Source organism: Eptatretus burgeri, chromosome 2 (genome assembly GCF_056783735.1).
Source record: "Eptatretus burgeri isolate ZD-2024b chromosome 2, Ebu_testis_v1, whole genome shotgun sequence".
In the NCBI taxonomy this organism is placed as follows: Eukaryota; Metazoa; Chordata; class Myxini; order Myxiniformes; family Myxinidae; genus Eptatretus; species Eptatretus burgeri.
Genome location: NC_140962.1, coordinates 101130872 through 101153062, shown reverse-complemented (window position 1 = coordinate 101153062; position 22191 = coordinate 101130872). Strand labels below are relative to the sequence as shown.

The 22191-nt window shown below is 42.2% G+C and overlaps 1 protein-coding gene across 1 annotated transcript in view; it reads right to left on the bottom strand.

Annotated features, from left to right (window-relative positions):
• The window catches only part of ZMYND10 (zinc finger MYND-type containing 10), a 38038-nt gene extending 16048 nt beyond the window's left edge, over window positions 1–21990 (bottom strand). The window contains exons 1-8 of the mRNA XM_085870488.1: window positions 21854–21990; window positions 21628–21736; window positions 20852–20968; window positions 19458–19511; window positions 12201–12347; window positions 11678–11769; window positions 11203–11306; window positions 10899–11071 (exon numbers count right to left, since the gene is read on the bottom strand). Of these exons, the coding sequence (XP_085726614.1) occupies window positions 10899–11071; window positions 11203–11306; window positions 11678–11769; window positions 12201–12347; window positions 19458–19511; window positions 20852–20968; window positions 21628–21736; window positions 21854–21951 (894 nt within the window). The 5' untranslated portion in view covers window positions 21952–21990. The remainder of the gene's footprint in view (window positions 1–10898; window positions 11072–11202; window positions 11307–11677; window positions 11770–12200; window positions 12348–19457; window positions 19512–20851; window positions 20969–21627; window positions 21737–21853) is intronic.
• Between the last annotated feature and the right edge of the window lie 201 nt (window positions 21991–22191).

The following is a 22191-nucleotide window of genomic DNA, read 5'->3' as shown; positions in this document are numbered from 1 at the left end:
GGTGCTGCCAAAGAAGTTTATTGCCAAGGGTTATACGGGGTGGTTTTCCATTGCTTTTCCAGCATTATTTCGGGCAGAAATTTGGAATTTGGCCACGGTGCCGGCAATAGCTCACCTACTCTTTGCAAAAGACAGCGTTGGGTCTATAACAACCCCCAAGTAATGCCGGCAGATGGGACGCCCAGTTTAACAGGGATGGAACACACATTGATGAATCACCCTAACTGTGAAATACCGGGATGACAGTTTATAGCTGGGCCGAGATTCAAACCCAGGCAAGACAGGTTGAAGGCGAATGTGCATATCTCTAGACCATCCTGCCAACCCCTTTATGATTTACACGAACCAAAAAACCACTGAAGAGTTTGCTTGCTCTGATGAAAGATACCTCAGATGTTTTGCCACCTTGGATCACACGCTGGTTACTTTCACTTTCAGCCTCCCACTACTACACTACATCAAGACCTGGCTCCCCAATTTCGAATGCGAATGAGTCATATACCATTTCCATACACCCGGTGGCGTAATATCTCTGATGGACTTTTTGAATGACAACCCTGTTGATGCTAACAAGATAAAAATGTACAGCAGGTCTGACCCATTCTCTCCAATGTATTCTGAACCACACTGAGCAAGTTGGGGTTTCTGCCAAAATTCTGGCTTAACAAATAACAATACAGAGTAAGCTATAAGATGTGCTAAGTTCACATTACAGGCTAAAGCTGGTATTCAATATGAGTACTTGTGTATTGCAAGATGAGTATTGCAAAATTCATCACAAATACATTGTCATTTTACATGTTGCGATATTGTCAGATCGAGTTTATATTGGCAAGTAAGAAAAGTCCAGCTATTATGTTCAGATTCTAGAGGGTGGCACCCAGCCTTAGAACCTCGCCTCTACAACTGGATCCCCATCAGAAATGTCTAAATTATCATCGGTCACCTTGGATCAACTTCCGATTATTTTGTGATTAAAAGTTCTAAGCGCATTCATAGCACTCAATGTAAACAACATCTCAAATCGTATTTTCTATGGTTGACACCCCAGTATGAGGTTGAGATGAGGTTATTTCATCAAATGACCTTGTAGCTTGTTATCTCAAGGTATTTATTTTGTAGGGTACATTTTTATCTCGATGTATAACTCAAGTTATAAACTATAATCTTTGAAACATGTTTGTATTAAAACAAATTAAATGTTAAATGGTGACATTTCCTGCATTCTGAGAAAAGTATATTTATTTTCGTTTTATGGACTTTTTTTTTTTAGCATGAAATAACATAATTGCAAGAGTTTAAGAGATGAGGACTTTGCTGTTGAAAATTATTTACAAAACTAAAATGAAAGACAGCTCCTGCATCACACCATTTTGCCAGAGCTTGGACTGCTCATGAGGGTTTGCCACAAATTTGCTGTGCAAAATTAATTTCACATGAAGAAGGTCAACATCACGTTAACTTTCAATTCTTAATCAAATTGATATAAAAAATATTCAATACTGTCACTTTCAGTGAGCTGAGCGAGTCCCGTGACGTATGACGCACACACAATGTGGAACAGAGAAGTCCTGACGTAAATCCATCACGTAAATGCTGCACAACTATTTTTAATACATGTACAAATATCTGACTTTACTTATATTTATGACGAGCAAATACAACCCGTTGCTTCGCTGATTGGGGGGGGTATTAAGGAGGGGGGTTGAGAGAGGAGGGAGGGAAGGGAAAGAGAGGGAGGGGAGAGAGAGGAGGCAGGAGGGAGGGGAAGCTTGGAAGGGGGGGAATAGAGGAATGGGGGGGGAGGTGGGGAGAGCTATGCCTCACCAAACATTGCTATACTGCAGGAGGGAGGGATGTGAGGAAGGGGGTAAGAGACAAACAGGTATAAAAAAGAAGAGAGAAAGATAAGGGGTAGAGGTGGGCTTAGTAAAGAGAAAAATATGTTATGCTTAATGACTGAAAACACACACAAAAACAAACTCATGTCAGAACAGCTGTACACACGACGACACAACAGAGTTTATAAAGTAATCCGCTGGCACATGTACAAAAACTTTGATGTCCCAGTTCCAGAAAAATTGTGGGAACATGAACCAAAAGTAATCACTGAAAACATGGAAGTACCTACCGCTCATGTACGACCTAATGATCCCATCGAGTGTGAACATCGAAAACAAAGCGTTGCGACCAGATATCATACTTGGGAACAAAAAAAAGAGAAGATGGTATTGCTTATTGAGGTGTTGATAGCAGCGATTTTGGACTAAACGATGCAGAAATAAAGAAAATGACCAAACACCAAGACCTCAAGAATGAAGTGAGAAGATCCTGGAAGCTGAAGAATTCCAAAGTTGCACCAGTGATAGCTGGACCGACAGTAATGATGACAAAGAACCTCACAGAGATATTAAACAAAGGGGCAGTACCCCTGGGCACCTGGTCGTGGCTTAGATAAGATAACCAGGAAACTACTGGTAGGCATGGATGACCCACAAAATATATAATGGAGAAGAAAGTCAATACCTATGGATTTTTTTTTTAATGCCTTGAGCAAACCTTGGTACATCACAGGTGATAAAGGTTGTGGTCAAGTTTCATCAAAATTGTGTGTGTGGCTTCAGAAAAGAAAGCAAATACATATTTTGTGGGGCAAACTCCCCCCCAATAGTGTTGCGGATTTGGAAGTTTACTGCACTCATCATACAGGTCCTATAGCTCAGTTTTATCGATAAGTAAATGTGGATAGATAGCTCCCTTTTCCCTTGTCTAATGGGTAATTAAATGTTCCTGTGCTGTGGAGTTATTTTAACTAGTGCGTGCCCGTAGGTGCGTGGCCGTACGTGCAAACAAACAAAAACAAAAAAAACTTTCAAACCGCGTGCCAGAAACAACAACCACACAGGCCGTTCCTTCGCTCTCACATGCCCGTACGTGCTTGGCCGTACGTGCAAAAAAACCCAAAAAACTTTCAAACCGCGAGCCAGAAATGACAACCACACATGCCATTCCTTCGCTCTCATGTTCTCGCGACAACCACACTTCCACACACAGAGTTAATTAAAATCCAAATTAAAATAAAGTTTACCTCCCTGTCTTTGCTTGCCATGACATTCGCTGCCATGTAACCGGCACGGCCCGTGACGTCATCATCGGCCGACCGTGCACCAGCCTACGCAGCCACGCCGACGCAGCAACGTGTCACGTCATTGGTTGGTAAATAAATGGCCGCAGCAACGTGTCATGTCATTGGTTGGAAAATAAATGGCCATAACTTGGGAAGGACTTGTCCGATTAATATCAAACTTTGAAAAGGCACATCCTCAGGTGCCCAGCAATATAGCTGGCAAGTTTCGATGAGATCGGACCAGTGGTTGTCGAGAAACAGCAGTCACAGACACACACACACACACACACACACACACACACACACACACACACACACACACACACACACACACACACACACACACACACACACACACTGCTGGAATTATCTTACATATTATTTCTGAGTCTGTGGTTTCGTGTCACACTATATTCGACTTTGTTCTGAGCTCGAGTAACGTGATATTCAGCTTACATTATCTCAAAGACCATATGAGGTGCATGGTACAAAAGAGTAAATAAAATGGTTCTGAAACAGTGAAATCTTATTACACTGACTGCATTTAAGTAAAATTACTACTGATACTCTGCATCAGTTCCTTTCTCGAACACACCCACCCCAACATGTCGCGCAGAGCACGGGTTATGCTAGTAGATAGATTAAAATCAAGTTTACCTCCCTGCCTTTGCTTGCTATGACATTCGCTGCCATGTAACCGGCACGGCCCGTGACGTCATCGTCGGCCGGCCGCGCACCAGCCGATGCAGCTATGCCTATGCAGCAACGTGTCATGTTATTGGTTGGTAAATAAATGGCCGCAGCAACATGTCATGTCATTGGTTGGTAAATAAATGGCCAGAACTTGCGAAGGACTTGTCCGATTAATATCAAACCTTGAAAAGGCACATCCTCAGTTCCCCAGCAATATAGCTGGCAAGTTTCAATGAGATCGGATCAGTGGTTGTCGAGAAACAGCGGTCTCTCTCTCTCTCTCCTCTCTCTCTCTCTCTCTCTCTCTCTCTCTCTCACACTCTCTCTCTCTCTCACGCTCTCTCTCTCTCACGCTCTCTCTCTCACGCTCTCTCTCTCACTCTCTCTCTCACACTCTCTCTCTCACACTCTCTCTCTCTCACACTCTCTCTCACTCTCTCTCACTCTCTCACTCTCTCACTCTCTCACTCTCTCACTCTCTCACTCTCTCACTCTCTCACTCTCTCACTCTCTCACTCTCTCACTCTCTCACTCTCTCACTCTCTCACTCTCTCACTCTCTCACACCTGGAATTATAGATAGATAGTCAGGTTTTCCTTCCTTTTTTTTTATTCTACAACACCAACGAAAATCCTCTGCTCCCGGCATTCTCCGTGCGCTTGCTGAAATGCGGGTGTGTTCATAATGCATTCGCGAACTGAATTCCATTCCCTAATATGGACACTAATTGAATCGCTTGGCTACGCCCAAAGAAATGGAATGCGACAGCCCCCACCCAATGATGAGCGAACTGAATTCCATTCCCTAATATGGACATGAATCGGCTTGCTTGGGCACTCCAAGAAATGGGATGCGACAGCCCCCACCGACGGCGAACGAGTCACGCCGGAGGCGAGGCGCGCTCGAGAGGGATAATAAGGGAACGGAGAGACAGAAGTGGGCTCTTCTGGGTTCTTGGTTCTTGGCTCTTCTGGGTTTTTGTTCTTGGTTGGTGGTTGTTCGGAGAGCATGGAAGGTGGTTGGTGGTTGGTGGTTTTTCGGTTGAATCGACTCAGCGGATTGTGAAGGATTGCGCCTCGTCTTCACCAGCGCGTGTTCTGGAGCGCGAGAGGATCCGTCAGAGCTCGGGAGGCTGATCGCGGCTCGCCGGTGTCTGGATTCAGCTTGCCTCTCGCTGGTGCCCGGTTCGAATCAGTTCGAAGACCACACGAGGTGGACAGGTCCGAGGCAGGTTCTGGTCTTCAGTTCGCCTCTCCATCCGAGCTGGAGGCCTTAATGAAGACCACTTTTGGTCTGATTGTGTGTGTGTGTGTGTGTGTGTGTGTGTGTGTGTGTGTGTGTGTGTGTGTGTGTGTGTGTGTGTGTGTGTGTGTGTGTATGTGTGTGTGTGTGTGTGTGTGTGTGTGTGTGTGTGTGTGGCGTCAGTATAGTAAGTATTGAATTGTTAAGTGCCTTGCTGTACATACGTGCTTATCAATATTCGGATAACTCTGCCCTTACGTGCTCCCCTCATTTCCCTATTGTTTAATAAATATCCCCATTTGTGAAATGTATCAGCTCGTTCGTGTCCTTTCCTCCATTGGCTTAGAGCGCTGCATGTTGGAAAATTAGCAAGGCCGTTGTGCCGCCGTAAGGGGACATTTGGACCGACGGATCTCTGTGGCCAACCACTCGGGTCTCACATGGTTCGAGTACGCTAGCGTCTCGTTCCGAACGGGTGCTGTCGAGGGTGTGGAGACTCGGTAAATCGCCACGTGGATCTCTGGGTATTTTTAAAATTGGTAAATAACCCTGTACCACGTGGTAGAAATATTGATGCTTCACGGTCCGATAAGGGACCCGTACTTTTCGGAGTTTTCCGAAAAGATACGATCTAAATTCCAGGTGATCGGCGGAGCCGACTCTACTGCTCCACCTGGCGGTCGTGCTCGCAGCCGATACCCGGCCCCGCAACAATAGAACCCCTATGACCCGAATTTATTTTAATGTCGTGAATGTACTTTGGTACATCATGTGTGGTGAAGATGGTGGTCAAGTTTCATCGGAATTGCATGTAGTTTCTGAGAAGAAAGAAAATGCATATTTTGGGGGGCAAACCCCCTCTCCCTATAGACCCTCCGAGACGCCAATTTTTTTTAATGTCGTGAACAAACTTTAGTACATCATGGGTGGTGAAGATGCTGGTCAAGTTTCTTCACAATTGTATGTGTACTTTTGGAGAAGAAAGCAAATACATATTTTGGGGGGCAACCCCCGTTAAATCCCCTGAGTAGATTTTTCTAATGTGATGAAGAAACTTTGGTACGTCATGGGTGATGAAGGTTGTCATGAAGTTTCATCGGAATTGTGTGTATCATTTGAGAAGAAAGCAAATACCTCTTTGGGGAGGTAACCCACTCCCCCCCGCCCACCCCCCGTAACTCCCTCTGAAGACCCCTTCAGACCACGTTTCTTTTTGCATTTTTTATGCCATCACGGGTGATGAAGGTTGTGGTCAAATTTCATTGAAATCATATGTGTAGTTTCTGAGAAGTTACAAGTATTTGTGGATGAATGGACGGACGGACGACGCGCCATCCCATAAGCTCCCCGGAACTACTTTACAGGTGAGCGTAGAACCATCCCTTGGAATATTATTACAAACAAACCACAGTTGAAAGCTATCCGGGGCTCAGCAGCGATCTTGAAGAGAGTCCTCGGTACAAAACTATGAGAACAGAAAACTTCACAGCTTGGTCCATGAATAGTGACCACTTACCGAAATGAAGGTGGATGCTTTGAGCCTGCCCTGGGAGGACTCCATTCCACATTCTGAAACCCACATGTGTAAATACCAATCAACCACACGCACACGCACACGCACACGCACACGCACACGCACACGCACACGCACACGCACACGCACACGCACACACGCACACACACACTGCCTTTTATTAGTATTGATTAGGAACCCGACTTTCTATCTTCTTCTTCCTCTTCGCCTTCTTTTAAAAAAAAATGCACTGATCCTGCTATGTGCCATCTTGTTACATCATTGTCCATTTTTTGGCATGGAAACAAATTATTTACTACTAGCAGCAGTACCTGGCATTGCCCAGTGCTGTTCTTATCCTGTTGGCATTTTGAAGAAATCAAATTTTGTTTTGCTTTTTTTTTTAAAAATTGAGGGGGCCTAAAACACTTCCTGACACGCACTAAGGAATGGGGTCGGGCATCATTTAATATTACCTTTCACATAGCTATAAAGGCCGAGGAATTATGGAGGGATTAAAATAATAATAAAATCCAACTTTTTTTATATTTCAAATTTTGGGGTTTTTTTGCCGAAAACACTCCCTACACTCACTGGAACCTCTCTAAAAGTTTGATGAAGATCTGTCTGGCCATGTTTGAGAAAATGGCGACATACACACGTGCACACACCTCTCTCATAGATGAGGATAACTGCCTGAGTGCTGACCTTTGTCAAATATTCTGATGGAACAAAACACAAAAGCCGAATCACTTTCAACGGTACATCCAGCATATCTTCCTGAAAGTCCCTGTAATGTCCATCTTGTTTACCCCGTGTTCCCCGCCCCATCCTTCTCCCTTCCACAGATCTAATGTCTCTGTTCCCCACTGTTTTGTCCTTCCCCCTCCTGCCCCTCTCGTCTCATGTCCCCCTTGCTATGCATTGCATGTTAGCTCTCATACGAGCCTCGACAAGGTATACAAATTTTTTTTTTAAATCGTCCATTCATTTATCAAGTTAATTTTGACATCCTTTGGTGTGTAGTTACATCATCTCTAAGCAGATTCCAAAAATTAAGACTATCTCATTTCAGCTACATCGTCGTCGATTCCCAATTCCACCAGCATTTGCAATGTCAATAAATAAGGCCCAAGGACGAACACCACAAAGAGTTGACCTTCACCTGTAAAAACCAAAAACAAAAAAACCTGTGATTTCCCCATCGACAACTGTATGTCGCTTTATCACTTGCAACAGGCTTTCATGGCATGAGTTACGAAAGTGGTCAACCACATCTCACATTTGCCAAAAATATCGTTCTCTCGGCAGCACTCCTGTAGTATGCAAACAATTAAAACAATCTCAGCTTTGAAGTCCAAACATCAATCGGAGATCAACAATTTCATCTTCTAAAGTCCACGTCCACACCAACAATGATCTTATCATAACATTAATGAACCTGAACTTCTGTCCTGATTTCGAGGTACAACAGCATCAGTAATATGTCAACATAAAAAATATGGTAAATCAACAAATTATCACGTTCGCTGTTCACTGATTGACATTTCACTAGGCCCATCACGAATCGTCTTTACCTTGATACACCAAGTACATGATGATTTATTAATGATTCTGATGATATGCTCGGCCTCGGGGCTGGTTCCCGATGCACAAAATCAGGACTTTTAATGAGCTCGATGCAGGAATTTTCATGGATGCATGAGAATAATTTGTGTTTGTGTGTCAGTGTGAAAGGGGTTGAATGCATGTGATGACAGCCTGTATCAGCAAATTACCTGTACTCTGCACCTTCAGCAAACTGGACAGTAAAAACCTTGCAAAACATGGAGCGAATATTGCGACGGTTTTCGAAGACCCCGGGGACGCACATACAAGACACATAGAGAAACCCTTAGTGTAGTTATCTCCGTAGTATACTGACTACCTAAAATTGACTCTCCTCCATATTAGTGGAAAGGGAATAGGTATTGTGTTTTTGTAAGAATTGAACCTCATTGTGACTTATTTTTCTCTTTCTCCTTCTCTCTCTCCACACCTCTGCAGTGCAGACATAAACACGCTCCATTCCAAAGTCAACAGACAAATACCACATCCACGGAAACCACATCCAAAGCCAGTGATCCACGGAAGAACATAAAGTACCATGGACCTGTGAAGCGGTGGTGGGGGAGTGGGGGGAGGGAGTTCCAGCATTGGCCTCAACTACCATGCCTATCTTGGTCAACACCAGTGCTGCGGGAACTGGGCATAGCCAATGGGCTTCGCCTGAAGACAGAACAGGCCAATCGGAAGGCAAAGCTCTGCCGGCCTTGACAGCAATTGTGGGAGTGGAATCGTGGTAACCTCAGCACCGTTACCAGAACAGAGGGAGCTGCACAAAGGCTATGCCACACCTCCACATGGCTTATAAAAAAGGGGCAATACCTTTGGGCACTCACCTGGTAGAACAATGATACTGAAGAGGAAGTCAACGTGGGATGGAATCAGAAAAATGAACCAAAGTTATGGCCCTGATTTATTTATTTATTTATTTATTTATTTATTTATTTCATGTCATGAACAAACTTTGGTACATTATGGGTGATGAAGGTTGTAGTCAAGTTTCATCGAAATTGTGTGTCATTTCTGAGAAGAAAGCAAATACCTATTTTGGGGGGCAACCCCTATAAATCACCTTTGGGCCCGATTTTTACTTTTATTTTTATTATTATTAGGTTTTTTTTTTGATGCCATGAACAAACTTTGGTACATCCATGGTGATGAACGTTATGGTAAAGTTTCATTGAAATTGTATGTGTAGTTTCAAAGAAGTTGTTGCAAATATTTGTGGATGGACGGAAAGACTGACGGACAGATGCCGTGCCATCCCATAAGATCCCCTGAACTACGTTCCAGGTGAGCAAAAATATATCACTAGAGGTCTGAAATTATAATAGGCTCCATTACTTTGACTATGATAGGAAGAAAGCCGAGTTGTCTGTGGTTAATGGTATTTGTCTCGTCACTCTTAGGAACATAATCCTTTGCAATGAAACAACACAGCCCAGCTAGACACAGTCTTCTTCTTCATAATCCATAGTAGTGAAACAGCACCATGAAATGTGGTTGCACAAATCTCTCCACATTTCAATATAAGATCAGAGGAAAACTTGATGGAAGTTTTGAGTTCACATTTGTTTTGTTAACATACTATCACGTCAGACAGCCTTCGTTATGTGGAAGAAAAACAATTATATTCACTTATTCTCAATTATAATTGAACACAGTATCTTAAGATGGAAAAGGTCTTACTCGCTGCATAGAAACAGATTAGGTGTTTTGAGAATGCATGCTCAAAGTGATGACCTCATGTTTCCCTCCACCTTCTCTCTGCCTTTCCGACACATGCTTATCATCCTTTCTTTTAGGCTGACCTGGTTGTTAACACTGCAAACGTTCACCTTGTGCTTATCAGCCCATCCCGTAGTTGAAATGCCAAATGTCTCACCCTCCCATTTTTTGGATGTCAAATGAGTATAAGAGGGATTGCTTCAGGCTTCTTATTAGTGGAGATCATTGAATGCTTTGCCATTAGTGTTCTCCCCTCCACGTATGTGAAATTAAAGATTCTCTTTCGATGTACTTTGCCTGAGTGGACAATTTAATTATTGAGATCTACCACAGTTGACATGGGCTGTCTGCGCTGGGATCTTTCATCCTGCGAACGGCCGTAAGTTCTCAAACTACATACTCTGAGACTGCCTTAGCTTGAGGTATGTCCCATTATTGGCTGCCCGTTGCTTGTGGGAAGTTACATCCTCTGGCCCTTTCCATGGGGTGCCCCCAAAAAGTCTATCCCCTCTTCCGGCCCTGACAGTGAATCTCACTGATGTGGCTTGCACACACGGGCTCAACAGTTCAAGATCAATCCCTTGAAGTGCTAAGCGCTCCGTTGTGCCTTTTTGTGGCTGCAAGTCCTCACCTGCCTCTGCCCACCAACGAGAGGTTTTTATGCACACAATGTTCTCCTTGCTATACTGTCTATAAATTACATATGCTGCGTCCTCAGTGTCACATGTAACAAGACAACTAACTCTTACAGGTACCTGATACATGGAAATCTTCTAACCTACTTGAAATACACAGGCCATGCTATTCTTACAACAATCTCGCTATAGTCCCCCCTCTCCCTTTTCCACGTAACAATACATTTAGCACAAGTGTATCTGGTATTTAATTTATATTTGTACTGTTGTACTCATGAAATTTCTTATTCTTCTTTTTTGTCAAATTATATTTTTATACTATCCTTACTCTACCCTTTCTCCCAATGTGAAGCACCTTCAGAAGTTGTCGCTTGTTGTACCCACTGAAGTTATATTTCCTTTGCAAGTCAGCTGGCAGCAGGAGGTTTATGAGTGATAGCCAGACCTGGCCAGCAATTTTATTGACTCTCTGACAGTCAGAGGGTGGAACTGTTTTCCAACTCCCTTCAATGTAGTCCTCCATGACACCTAGGAAATGAGAAGTTGCAGTTTTCAGTGGTAAAATTGGCACAGTATGTGGCATACCATTAATTTTGGCCATAGATTGAGTGGAACCAAACCAGTAAAAATGACGGGCTTTTGAAAATGAGATTTCTCACCAGATTTAAGAATTCTGCTCCAAGGGCGTTGCTCCAGAAGCTGCACCAGTATGATTGGGATGTTATGAGTATTCAGAAGGTGAGTGCTCACAGATAATGGCAGACTGCACACACAAACACATCGAAATGTTGTTGGGGTGGGAAGTAAGGAGCAGGGTGGAAAGAGTCCTGCTTCTCTTTGAGGGGTATATTAAGGCTTGGCAAGTGTCCTACTTAGTCCATGTTGAAGGCCACTGTATGATCAAAATGTTGAACTCTGTTCTTGGATAAAATCTAGAGTTGGTTGTGCTCCTGGGATTTTCACCATTTTTAGATGTTTGCATCATTTGAAGGTGAAATTTTCCATCCACACTCGGTTCTACTCTGATCTATTCCCCAAATTATTAATGGTTCTCATTTTACAGTGACTGCTTTCACAAATGCTGTCATCTCTTTATCAGTGAGTGTCTCGTTGTTGCCTCCCAATTTTCGTTACCTGTCCAAGTGGTTAGTAATGCAGTGAATGATGGCGATCGTTCCCATGGCAATGTAGAAGTCTATCTCATCACTTTGTTTCCTCAACTCCAACTAGATCACCCAAAACAAGAGATTCAGAGTGTTTAAGTTCTTTGTTCTTTCAATAAGTGAAGAAAAAATAATTTAGGAGCAGCAGACAATAAATGCATCTTCACAAATAACAGGGCAGACTCTTGTAAAATATTGTTAAAACATTTCATTTCTAAGCTACATATTTTTTCTCTTGAAACATTTCAAAGCTGCAAAGTAACATTTATGATTGTTTTAAATCCAAGTTGAGAATTTTTTTTTAATCTGAATGAAACTTTTACAAAGGTTTTTTTTTTTTTACATGGAATTAGTTATATTATAGGTATTTTTTGTGAAAGTTGTTGATCATTATTTTAATTGTCTATGACAAAATGCTCACTTTTGGGTTTTATTTATAAGCAGTATTCATAGTCACAAATTAATTGATAAGGCAATGGATGCCAAGAGCCAACCTCCATTGGTGTGTTTTCACAGGTTCTGGCAGAGGTTGATGGTGTCTGTGGTTCTTTGAGCTGTTCCCCAGCGATCAGCCTTGTGAGCTTTCCATGGCAGTATTCTATCACATCCAACATGACCTCCTCAGCCGCAACACATACATCCTGCAATTGTCCTCCAATCAATAATTTACACAATATTCATTCAACCTCTTGATGCGACCATTGCAAACACTTAAAAAATAGGCATTGTACTGAAAATATGCAAGTGTTCCTATTTGAGCACCTAACTCGTATAATGCCAAGTTCAAATCCCCACTTCTTGTGTTGATTTGTCCAACGTCTCCTAAAGTCCACATAATCTATTACTAAAAGGAGACGTCTCCATGTGTCATGTTTCATTCTAAAGAGTTGTTGCTGTCGTAGAATAATAAACATGGTACCATTGGAAAGCTAATGATCGATTCATTTGTTTGGAAAGCTAATAATATATTTACTGAGAACAAAATTTAGTGTCTATTCAATGATTTTTAAAATGCCTGTTTCAAAAGCCCCTCTTTTTATTGAAGAAGAAATTGGAATGGCAGCTTAATGCAGCGGTTCCAATGGTAACGTTTATTATTCTACAACAGCAGGAAACCTTTCGAGTTTCGGACACAGAAGGAGCAACAAAAATTATACACTGTATCATAATACTTCTCGAAGCAATAGAAAAATGTATAAATATACACAAAAGGAGCTCACAAACAACAACCATTTACCTCCTGGTTAACTTCATTTTACATCCTTGTTGAGATTCGCAGATAGACATGCAATATGTTTGTGAAGTACATGCTGTCTTTTGATTAAATCCGTCATCGTAGCAACAGGTGGACACTCCTAATTCATGAAAAGTACACTCATTTCTCCTAATGTCTTCGTCATGCATCTGATTCAAGACTAAGTTTCACTTGAGAACACAAAAATAAAAGAAACTATTGAAGATACAAATCAGTTTCCATCAAAAAATTAACCACCTTTAACCTTTTAAATGGCAGAGTGGAATTATCACGACTCGTTTTTTAATAATGAAATTAATATGAATCTATTTTCTGTTCCTAAAAGTTGGATTCATAACACTTCGATGTGAAGAATAAGTTATTTTCTAACAAATGTGTTTGATATCTATATTTGCTGAATGAAGCCGGACGATACTGTCATTGGTGACTTGCAGAGGGGTTAAAGGACTGGAAACGAGTGAGGTTGGATTTTACATTGGGTATACCAAACATGTGATTGGAGATGAATACACGCAAGGGGAATAGGTATTCCATTCATCTATTGGGACCATACTCTGTGCAGAGCATTGGTGCTGCCCAAGCAGTCTCCTTGGCTATTGGACACAATCCTGGACGGGTCGCCACTCCGACACAGGGATACCAGCAAGCTGGTACTCATTTTGCCGACCAAGGAAGGATGATAGGCAGAGTCAACCCCACCTGGTATTAATTCAACAGAAAAGGGGTATTTGAATAGGCATTACTTGACTTGATATAGATAATTTGGGGCAGTATCGATATAATAAAAGTGAACTCCCGGTTCAGGATTTGGCCACTTGTAGGTCGGATTGACAGCTGCTCCTTCCACCTGAATCAGTCGCTTTCCGAACAGCACCTGTCGTGATTTTCTTTTATATTTTCGTCCCTGTCTGCTGTTTGTATTTCCATTGAAAATTTTCCATGATATATCGTATCTTGTTGTCAATTTTTGTTTAATTATATTATTTTTTTGTGCAGCCTTGAACTTTTTGGATAGCCAGAGTTTAATTGTTTCTGTTTTGAGGTTGTTTTGTCGTTCTGTTTATCTTTTTTATTTTTTATTTCCAAAAGTCTTGGACCTTCTGCCTTTTCAACACTATCCCATTCCCTCTGCTTCAAAAACCAAACAAGCTCTCACTCGGACACAATCTTATTCTGCCTTATACCTGAACTTCCTGTACATTTGTTCTTTTCCTCCATTATTTTCTCAATATCCTCATTGAAGAAAGCATTTCTTCCTTCTTCTTTTAAAGGCTTTCGAAAACACATTAAAGTGCTTCAATACCCTTATTTCTCTGCATCAGAATGCCACATGTTTTTCTTCATCATGATCTATTCTTCTTCTTCTTCTTCATCACAAGGCATATTTTGCAAACCTGTCTCTCACCAAAGTGCTTGGTCTGTCATCTATCCCCCCGTTCTGACAGCACAACCTTTCTCCATGCCTTCAACAACAACTCCTTCCATCCACCCCATGATCTTTATCTCAGAATGTTAAATGTGGGTATCTTGAGAAGTCCAGTTTACAGAGGTTGTCTGTGCACAATAATCAAATCGCCTTCTGTTCTTTTACAATGTTAAATCCCTCCATGTCAGTATCTTCCCCCACATCTCCTACAACCCTGTATCCTTCCAACCCCACCTCTCCTGCATGTCCCCCCTTTCTGCATCTCTTACCCCACCCTCTCCAACCTTCCTCCTCACCCACCTTCTCAAAGCTCCCCCCTCACCCACCCTCCCAAAGCTTTCCTGTCGTCCTACCCCCTACCGGCTTCACTCTCGGATTCCCCCTCGTCCTGCCTTCTCTTGGCTTCTTCCTAGTTCTTCCCCTTTCAGCTTGCCCCTTGTCCCACCATTCTCAGCTTCCCCCTTATCTCCCCCCTCCCATCACACCCTAATCTTGTCCCCTCCTATCCTCCCCCCAGCCCACACCTTCCCAGCTTCCTCCCTCCCCCCCACCCTGGCCCTCACCCTCCAAGCCTCCCACCTGTCCCCTACTCTCCCATCACCTCCTTCCCTGTCCCTCACTGTGTGAACCTCAAACATCGAAGGCCTTCACTCCAACCTGACAGAGCTCAATCCAGACTGCTGCTGACAGCCTGGACATTTATATGTTTTAATAGAATCCTTCTTCCCATAGGACATCCCTGACTCCTTCGTGTCTCTCCCTGGCTATTGTCTCCTCCAATTTCATTGCTTTAAACCCCACCCTGGTGGTGGAGTTGCCCTTTACATCAATAACACACTTTCTTACCTCATCCACTGGAGTACATTTGGCTATGATTTCTCCTCCGCTCCCACATCTTGTGTGTGTGTGTGTGTGTGTGTGTGTGTGTGTGTGTGTGTGTGTGTGTGTGTGTGTGTGTGTGTGTGTGTGTGTGTGTGTGTTGTACCATCAGGCAGATTAGCAGGGACTGCACGCAGCCATCTTTCTTCAGGACAAGTCTCCCATATCTACTGTCCCGATGTTAATTCAGCCTGGGAATTCTTGCACAAAAACCTTCTCTCTCTCATGTACAAATTCATCCCATCTCATATTAATTATCCTACCATTATTCCTGCTGATGGTGGACTAAATCCAGTGGTGAAGCAGTTGCTCTGAAACAACTTGCCTTCTCTTCCTGGAAGGCAAATCTCACCAACAGCAATCTCCATGCATTCCAAAAAGTCTGCAGGTGTATTTCCTCTCTCAGGTGAGCCAGAAAACATTTATAGCTGTCCAACCTCAAAAATGAAGTTTCAAACTCCACTAAAACCTGGTGGTTCCTTGATAAGTCTGCCTCTGGTGAATTCTCCCATTCCATCCCTTCCCTCTCTTCAAATGGCACCACAGCCGACTCCATTCGTGAGAAGGCTGAATGCCTCATTTCTGTGTTTGCTTCAAAATGCTGTGTCCCCATTCCCTCACTCTCTTTACCCACGCTTCCGAGTGGTACCCAACTGCTCCTGAACTCTGTAGCTTTGGCACCTGAGAATGTAGAGAAGTTTCCGTCAACCCTCAACTCTGACTCTGCCACTGGACTGGACGGTATCGGCTCACATGTCCCAACAACCTGCGCTGCTGCTCTTGCACATCCTCTCGCTACACTTTTCATCCTATCATTTGCCCTAGGTCATCTTATATCTGCTTGGAACTCACTGTATTACACAAAAGGTGCAAAAACTGATCTCCTTAACTATAGACCTATCAGCTTCCTTCCAATCATCAGCAAGGTCGTGTAATCCATCATCGCAGTTTCTATGAAATCATTCCTTTTCTCCAATAGCTTCATCTCATGTCATAAATTTGGATTCAGACAATGTCACTCCACCTTGGACATGTTGCTTCTACTCACCTATCAAGGAATGGAAGTCCTAAATATCAGACATGAGAACAGGGCCGTCTCTCTCGACATATCATTACAGTCTGGCATCCTACTTTATTCTCCAAACTCTGCATATGGCATCCAAGGCCAATTCCACAATGGCTTACTGACTTCCTCTACTCTTCACCTAGCCAAAGTGTGGCTCTCAACAGAATCCTTTCATATCCTCTCCCTATCAAGGTTGGAATGCCTCAACGCAGTGTTCTGGGGTCAGTCCTGTTCTTGATCCAGATATTTATCAATTATCTCTCTGACTGGAAAATCTCCGTTATCTCTTTGCTGATTACTCCACCCTCTGCCATGACATCCCTCATCCTTCACACAGGTAGGCTGAAGCCTCTTCCCTCTCTTCAGATATTGACAAAATGACAAGTTTGTCAAACATTTGGATTATGCCTTTCAACCCAGACAAATCCACACTCTCACTATCTATATCAGAAAGGACTGTCTGGCAACCCCTCCCATCTACTTTCTTAGCAATCCTCTTGAGGAAGTTCATTCCCTCAAACTTCCGTGTCTCACTATCAGCCATGATCTTTCTTGGACAAACCACATTTCAAAGTTGGCCTGCAAAGCCAGTCACTGACTGGGCATGGTCCATTGTACAAAGTCTTCGATCCTTGGCACACCTGAACTCATATTAACCTACAAGCCCTTCATCCGCAGCTTTATGGAGAACTGCTTTCCCCTGTGGGTTGGCTCTCCTGCCTCACACCTTGCTCAGCGTGATGTCGTGGTAACCAAGTCCTTCAGGATCATTGGAATCTTCCGTGCTGAAGCTAATTACATGGGCTGATCATTTTCTCATTGGGGACAGGCCAGTGGTGTTTGTCTTCTCCCGCTTCCTTTCTGGTTTTGCACCCTCTGCTCCTCCTGAGCTTTGTCCCCCCCCCCTCCCTCCACCTCCAGGTTTCTGCAGGGCAGACAGAGTCCACCATCAACCCCTTTCTGGTGAAACTACTTATATTCAGGATCCTGTGGAATCGACTTCCACATTCTCTTAAATCTCATTCTTCCCTCCAGGTCTTTAAGACAACTCTTCACCACCATCTCAGATATTCCCCAATCCAAAACCATGATATTTTCTACCCTCATTAACCTCACCCCACCTCAAGCCCTCCTCCTTCCACATTTCCAGTTTTTCAATCCTGAGAGTTTCTTTCTGTATCCCTATTGTCCACCCTATGTGTCCTCTCATGCCCCCCCCCATTCCTCTCCAAACCCATTGTTCGTCCAAGTCTCCCTCTATCTTGTCCTTCAACTCCGCTGTTGGTCCCCCCCCCCTTTCCATGAGCCTTGATTCTGGATACAAAAAAGAAGAAAAACATCCATTGTCTGTGCGTCCATTTTGCATCTCTTCCCAAATAACTGATCACACAAAGTTGAAAATTGTACCATATTAATCACCAAGGACCTTGGCAGTGTGGGGTCAAGAAAAATTTGATCTGGACAAAAACATTTTCATCAATCACATCAATCGATGCCCAGACAAAGCATACATGAACTATGCCTCACTTGGCTTGGAGACAAGTCGTGAGACGCTACCGATTGGCTGTGCGAGGCAAGGTGCACTGGAATTGTCTCCAGGCAAGTGACGTCGATACTCTCACTGTACCTGTTTCCCATTCTTAGAATTCCAAAATTAAAAAAATTGCACTACAAACACAACAGAAAATGAGCCCGAGGCGATGGGGTTGCTCGTCTACAATATAATACAGTACTGTATAACAGTTATCTTATTGAGTTCACTTCCTCCAGTTTTGTATTATCACAGTATTCCTTGAATTATCCGTAACCATGAAAATACTGCAATGGTTAACTTTGTCAAAATATCATGTTGCAAAACCTGTAAGATGAATTTGTTTTTGAACAATCCCCTATATTGACTGACCAATAATGATGCACTCTTGCTATAAAAAGACATCTGTTTATTACATCCATAAATATGGCAGGAAGTTTGACCCACCTCGCACTCCTCCAACCCCAAACCTATTTTTACTTCTGCCACTTAAGGTGGATGGAAGTTGTTTTCACCTGTTTGTCTGTTTGTTTGCCTGTATGTCTGTCTAATATCTCAAAAGGTTATGGACGGATTCGGACAAAACTTGGTGGATAGGTTGGGTGTGTGGCAAGGACGAATTGTTTCAATTTTGGTGAAGATTCGGATCCAGATCTGGATATGAGAATTTTTTAAATTCTTTAAATGATTCTTCACAATTGAGAGATGAAACCAAAAATGATGTGTAGTATGATGTTTCGAAAAGTTGTGGATGATTTGGTTTGGTGACAAGGACAAACTGATTCGATTTTGGTGAAGGTCCGAATGCGTTCTGGCCTATCAATGGGATACAAAACTAAACTGTTCAGCCGAGGAGAGGTATGTGCTCCACAGAGTGATGTTTTAGTTTCTGTGTGCACCATGCTTGACGCCAGTCCAATGTGTGAAATGTGCAAGTTGTTTATAAAGATTGTAGATGTTGAGATGATAGGTTCATGGTAAGAATAAAACCGATTATACAGAGGAGGATATCGATAAAGCATTGGCACAATGATCTGAATGGCACAAACCTCACAGACAGTAAACATGGTGAATGAGGTGAAGAACTTATTGACTGTTTTGCACGTGTTTTACAGTATATGGCCAATACAAATACTATACCATTATCAGTAGCCTTATAGGAGAGTGGGATTTAATATAAACGTGTGATAGCTTCCCAGATACCAGATTCAACGTTTTGGTGATAAAAAAAACACTTAAAACCAAGGAATAAAAGTCCAGATTAAATGAAAAAGTTCATTATAATTTGACAAGTTCCATGATTTGCACATATGCAATTGACCCCCCCCCTCCCCCGCCCAACCCTCCTTTTCTCCCTGAGCACCATGTATGCAAAAGTCAAACCCCCTCCCCTACACCAATTCATAAATGATAAATCGATTGCCTCTAATTTTACTGATTTTGCAGCTTCCATTCTTTTAAATATTAACTATTCAGCCCAAGTTCTACAACATTTTGAAGCAAATGAGTTTATGCTTATGATAAAATGTGAAAGTGATCGAATTCCATAACTAGGCTTTTAATTTAATAATCATAAAAAACAACAATACCGTACCTTATGGAAGAAGGTGGTGTGCAGCATATTCACAATAGTTCCTTCATGCATAATCTACAACATAAAACATGGAATGAGCTTTCATGCAGCAAGTAATTAAATGAAATAGATGTGTTGATGGAACCAAGTGACAGACCCAACAAGAATGAGCATTTAACAAACCATGGGCTCATATATATATATATATATATATATATATATATATATATATATATATATATATATATATATATATATATATATATATATATATATATATATATATATATATATATATATCCCTCTCTTCCTCTCTCTCTCCCCCACTGCCCTTTCCTCCCCTCCCACCTTTCCTATCTCTCCCCCCCCCCCACCTTTTTCCCTCTCTCTTACACATGTCCACATACAGACGCATCATTTTTTTTTCCATAAATCTTCCTCACAGCAATAATACTTCATTAAACAGTAATGGTTATTCCAAAAACATAACAATAATATTTAAAGGATATTGTAAATGATACTAATTCCACAACACCCGACACTTTTTAATCTATTTTTAATCACTTTAAACCTCTATTTTAATCGGAAACCTCAAAATAATTGTATACCTAAACTAAGAACCTTCTTGACTTGTAAGCAGTTGACTGGTTTTCCAACTGCCTGAATCATCAGCTGGTTGCTGGCAGGATGGCTTAGATTCCCCCCTTAGAAGTACGTGCACTCGCCTCCAAACTGTCTAGCCTGGGTTTAAATCCCAACCCAGCTATAAACTGTCATCCTGGTGTTTCACAGATGGACGTTAAACGGGAATCTTGGTTTTTAGCATTGGCTGGTGGACGTTAAATATCCTACGGTGTTCTTCTCGAAGAGTAAGTGAGCGATTGCCAGAATCCTGAACAAATTCCAATTCTTGCCCTAACCAACAGGGGTCGATGCATTAGGGGTCACGCCACCCTCCCAGGAATGATGCAACCCAGCAGCCACAGGCTGCAAATGGAATAAATAAATAAAAATCAGGTCGACTCTGTTATTCATCGGGTTATTTTTTTAAATAGGATCTAAGACTCGTAGTGGAGCTGTTTCCAATAGATACAAACTAACACACTCACTGACACAGACCGATTGCAAATGCCTCTCCTGTTCCTTCGGTAATGAGCGAAGCTAATAAAGCGTAATAAATATATGTGGTTTGACCCATTAAAATTCATAAAACACCTTGCATTGTTTTTCTTTCTGAATCATAAATGCACAAGCTATTGCTCGTTTTGTCTAAATTCCAAAACAAAAATGAGTAAACCATCTGAAAATTCTGCCATTGATGAATGTCCCTCATTCACAAACCCGAAATGTCTTCAGCCTGACTTCCAATTATTTTGATAAAGGCAAATAAAATGCCATATCAATGCATGTTTTACCACAATGTAAAAAGGAAAAGTGGCTTTTGGTTTGAAGTCCTGCAATCGGCAGAGAATGGGAAATATTTTGTGCTTCCAGAGTTCTGTGCTGAGCAGATCGTGGATAAGGATCGGGAGCTGTGAATCAATGGCGACATGAAAGAAACAGCAAAAATTAGATTCAACATTTACCCAGAATTTATTTGTATGCACATACCTATCTTGGGATGAATCGTCTTTGGAAAAATTGGGCATGGAAATAATTAAATCAGAGTATAGATATTAAGCCTTGCCAATAAAACCGCACTACAATCACTGTTGCTACTACTACGACTACTACTACTACTACTACTACTACTACTACTACTACTACGACTACATTAATGACCCAAATTATTTCCACCTTATTGTGATATCAGCTGGGGAACATTGTTGACCTAAGACCTTTATGAACCAGCCTGTTCAGGCCTGATGTTTGATCAAAGGGGTCTTGGGCAGGAAAATGAAATTTGTTCAGAGTACCGCCGATAATTCGCCTACTTTTTTGCAAAAGACACAAGGGGATCTAACATCCATCAACGAATGCTAACAGATGGGATACTCAGCTGAACACCTATCCAAGGATGACACAATTTGTTATACAATGCACTGCCTGTGAAATGCCAATCCAACAGCTAATATAATCAGGTCGAGAATTGAAACCAGACTCAACAGCTGAATGCAATTATGCTACCTCTGCACCATCCTGTTGGTTTTAATGAACCCTGACTAAAGCATTTATAAATCGCCAAACTCACTCCATTGTACGATATCAGTAATTCTTTCACAAACTCCTCTTCTTTAACTGAGGCATTGAGGGCAGCTTGCATATTGAGCTTCTCAATGTATTCATGCTGTCTCATCCACCTGCAAAAACCAAAAAAAAGTTAATAGTTGTGTTTCCATCAATAATTCAATAATGTTGGAAAACAAGCATTTATTTAACCCTAAAGCAATTGTTTCAACCTCAGGAAGTGATCTCACCTTGGACTGCCAATATCTATTAAAGGAAAGCGTTGAATTGACTGCATGATGCATTCTGCTTCAGGAACTGTCAGAATGGTTTGAGGACGGTTGGCCATTTCTGTATGTATGAACTCCTGCAGGTCACGTTGCACCAAATGAACCTCTTTATCATTTCATGTACAAGCCACTCCAACTGCACCAACAATCTAACTGTACCAAATGAACTTGCAACTGCACCCACAGCACCAAACACTTGCAGAGCACCAAACTCACCCAAAGCACCAACTGAACTCCTTTCTGCAGCAATTAGACCTTTGTTGTGTCAATAACACTTTCCAGTTGTACACTATATACCA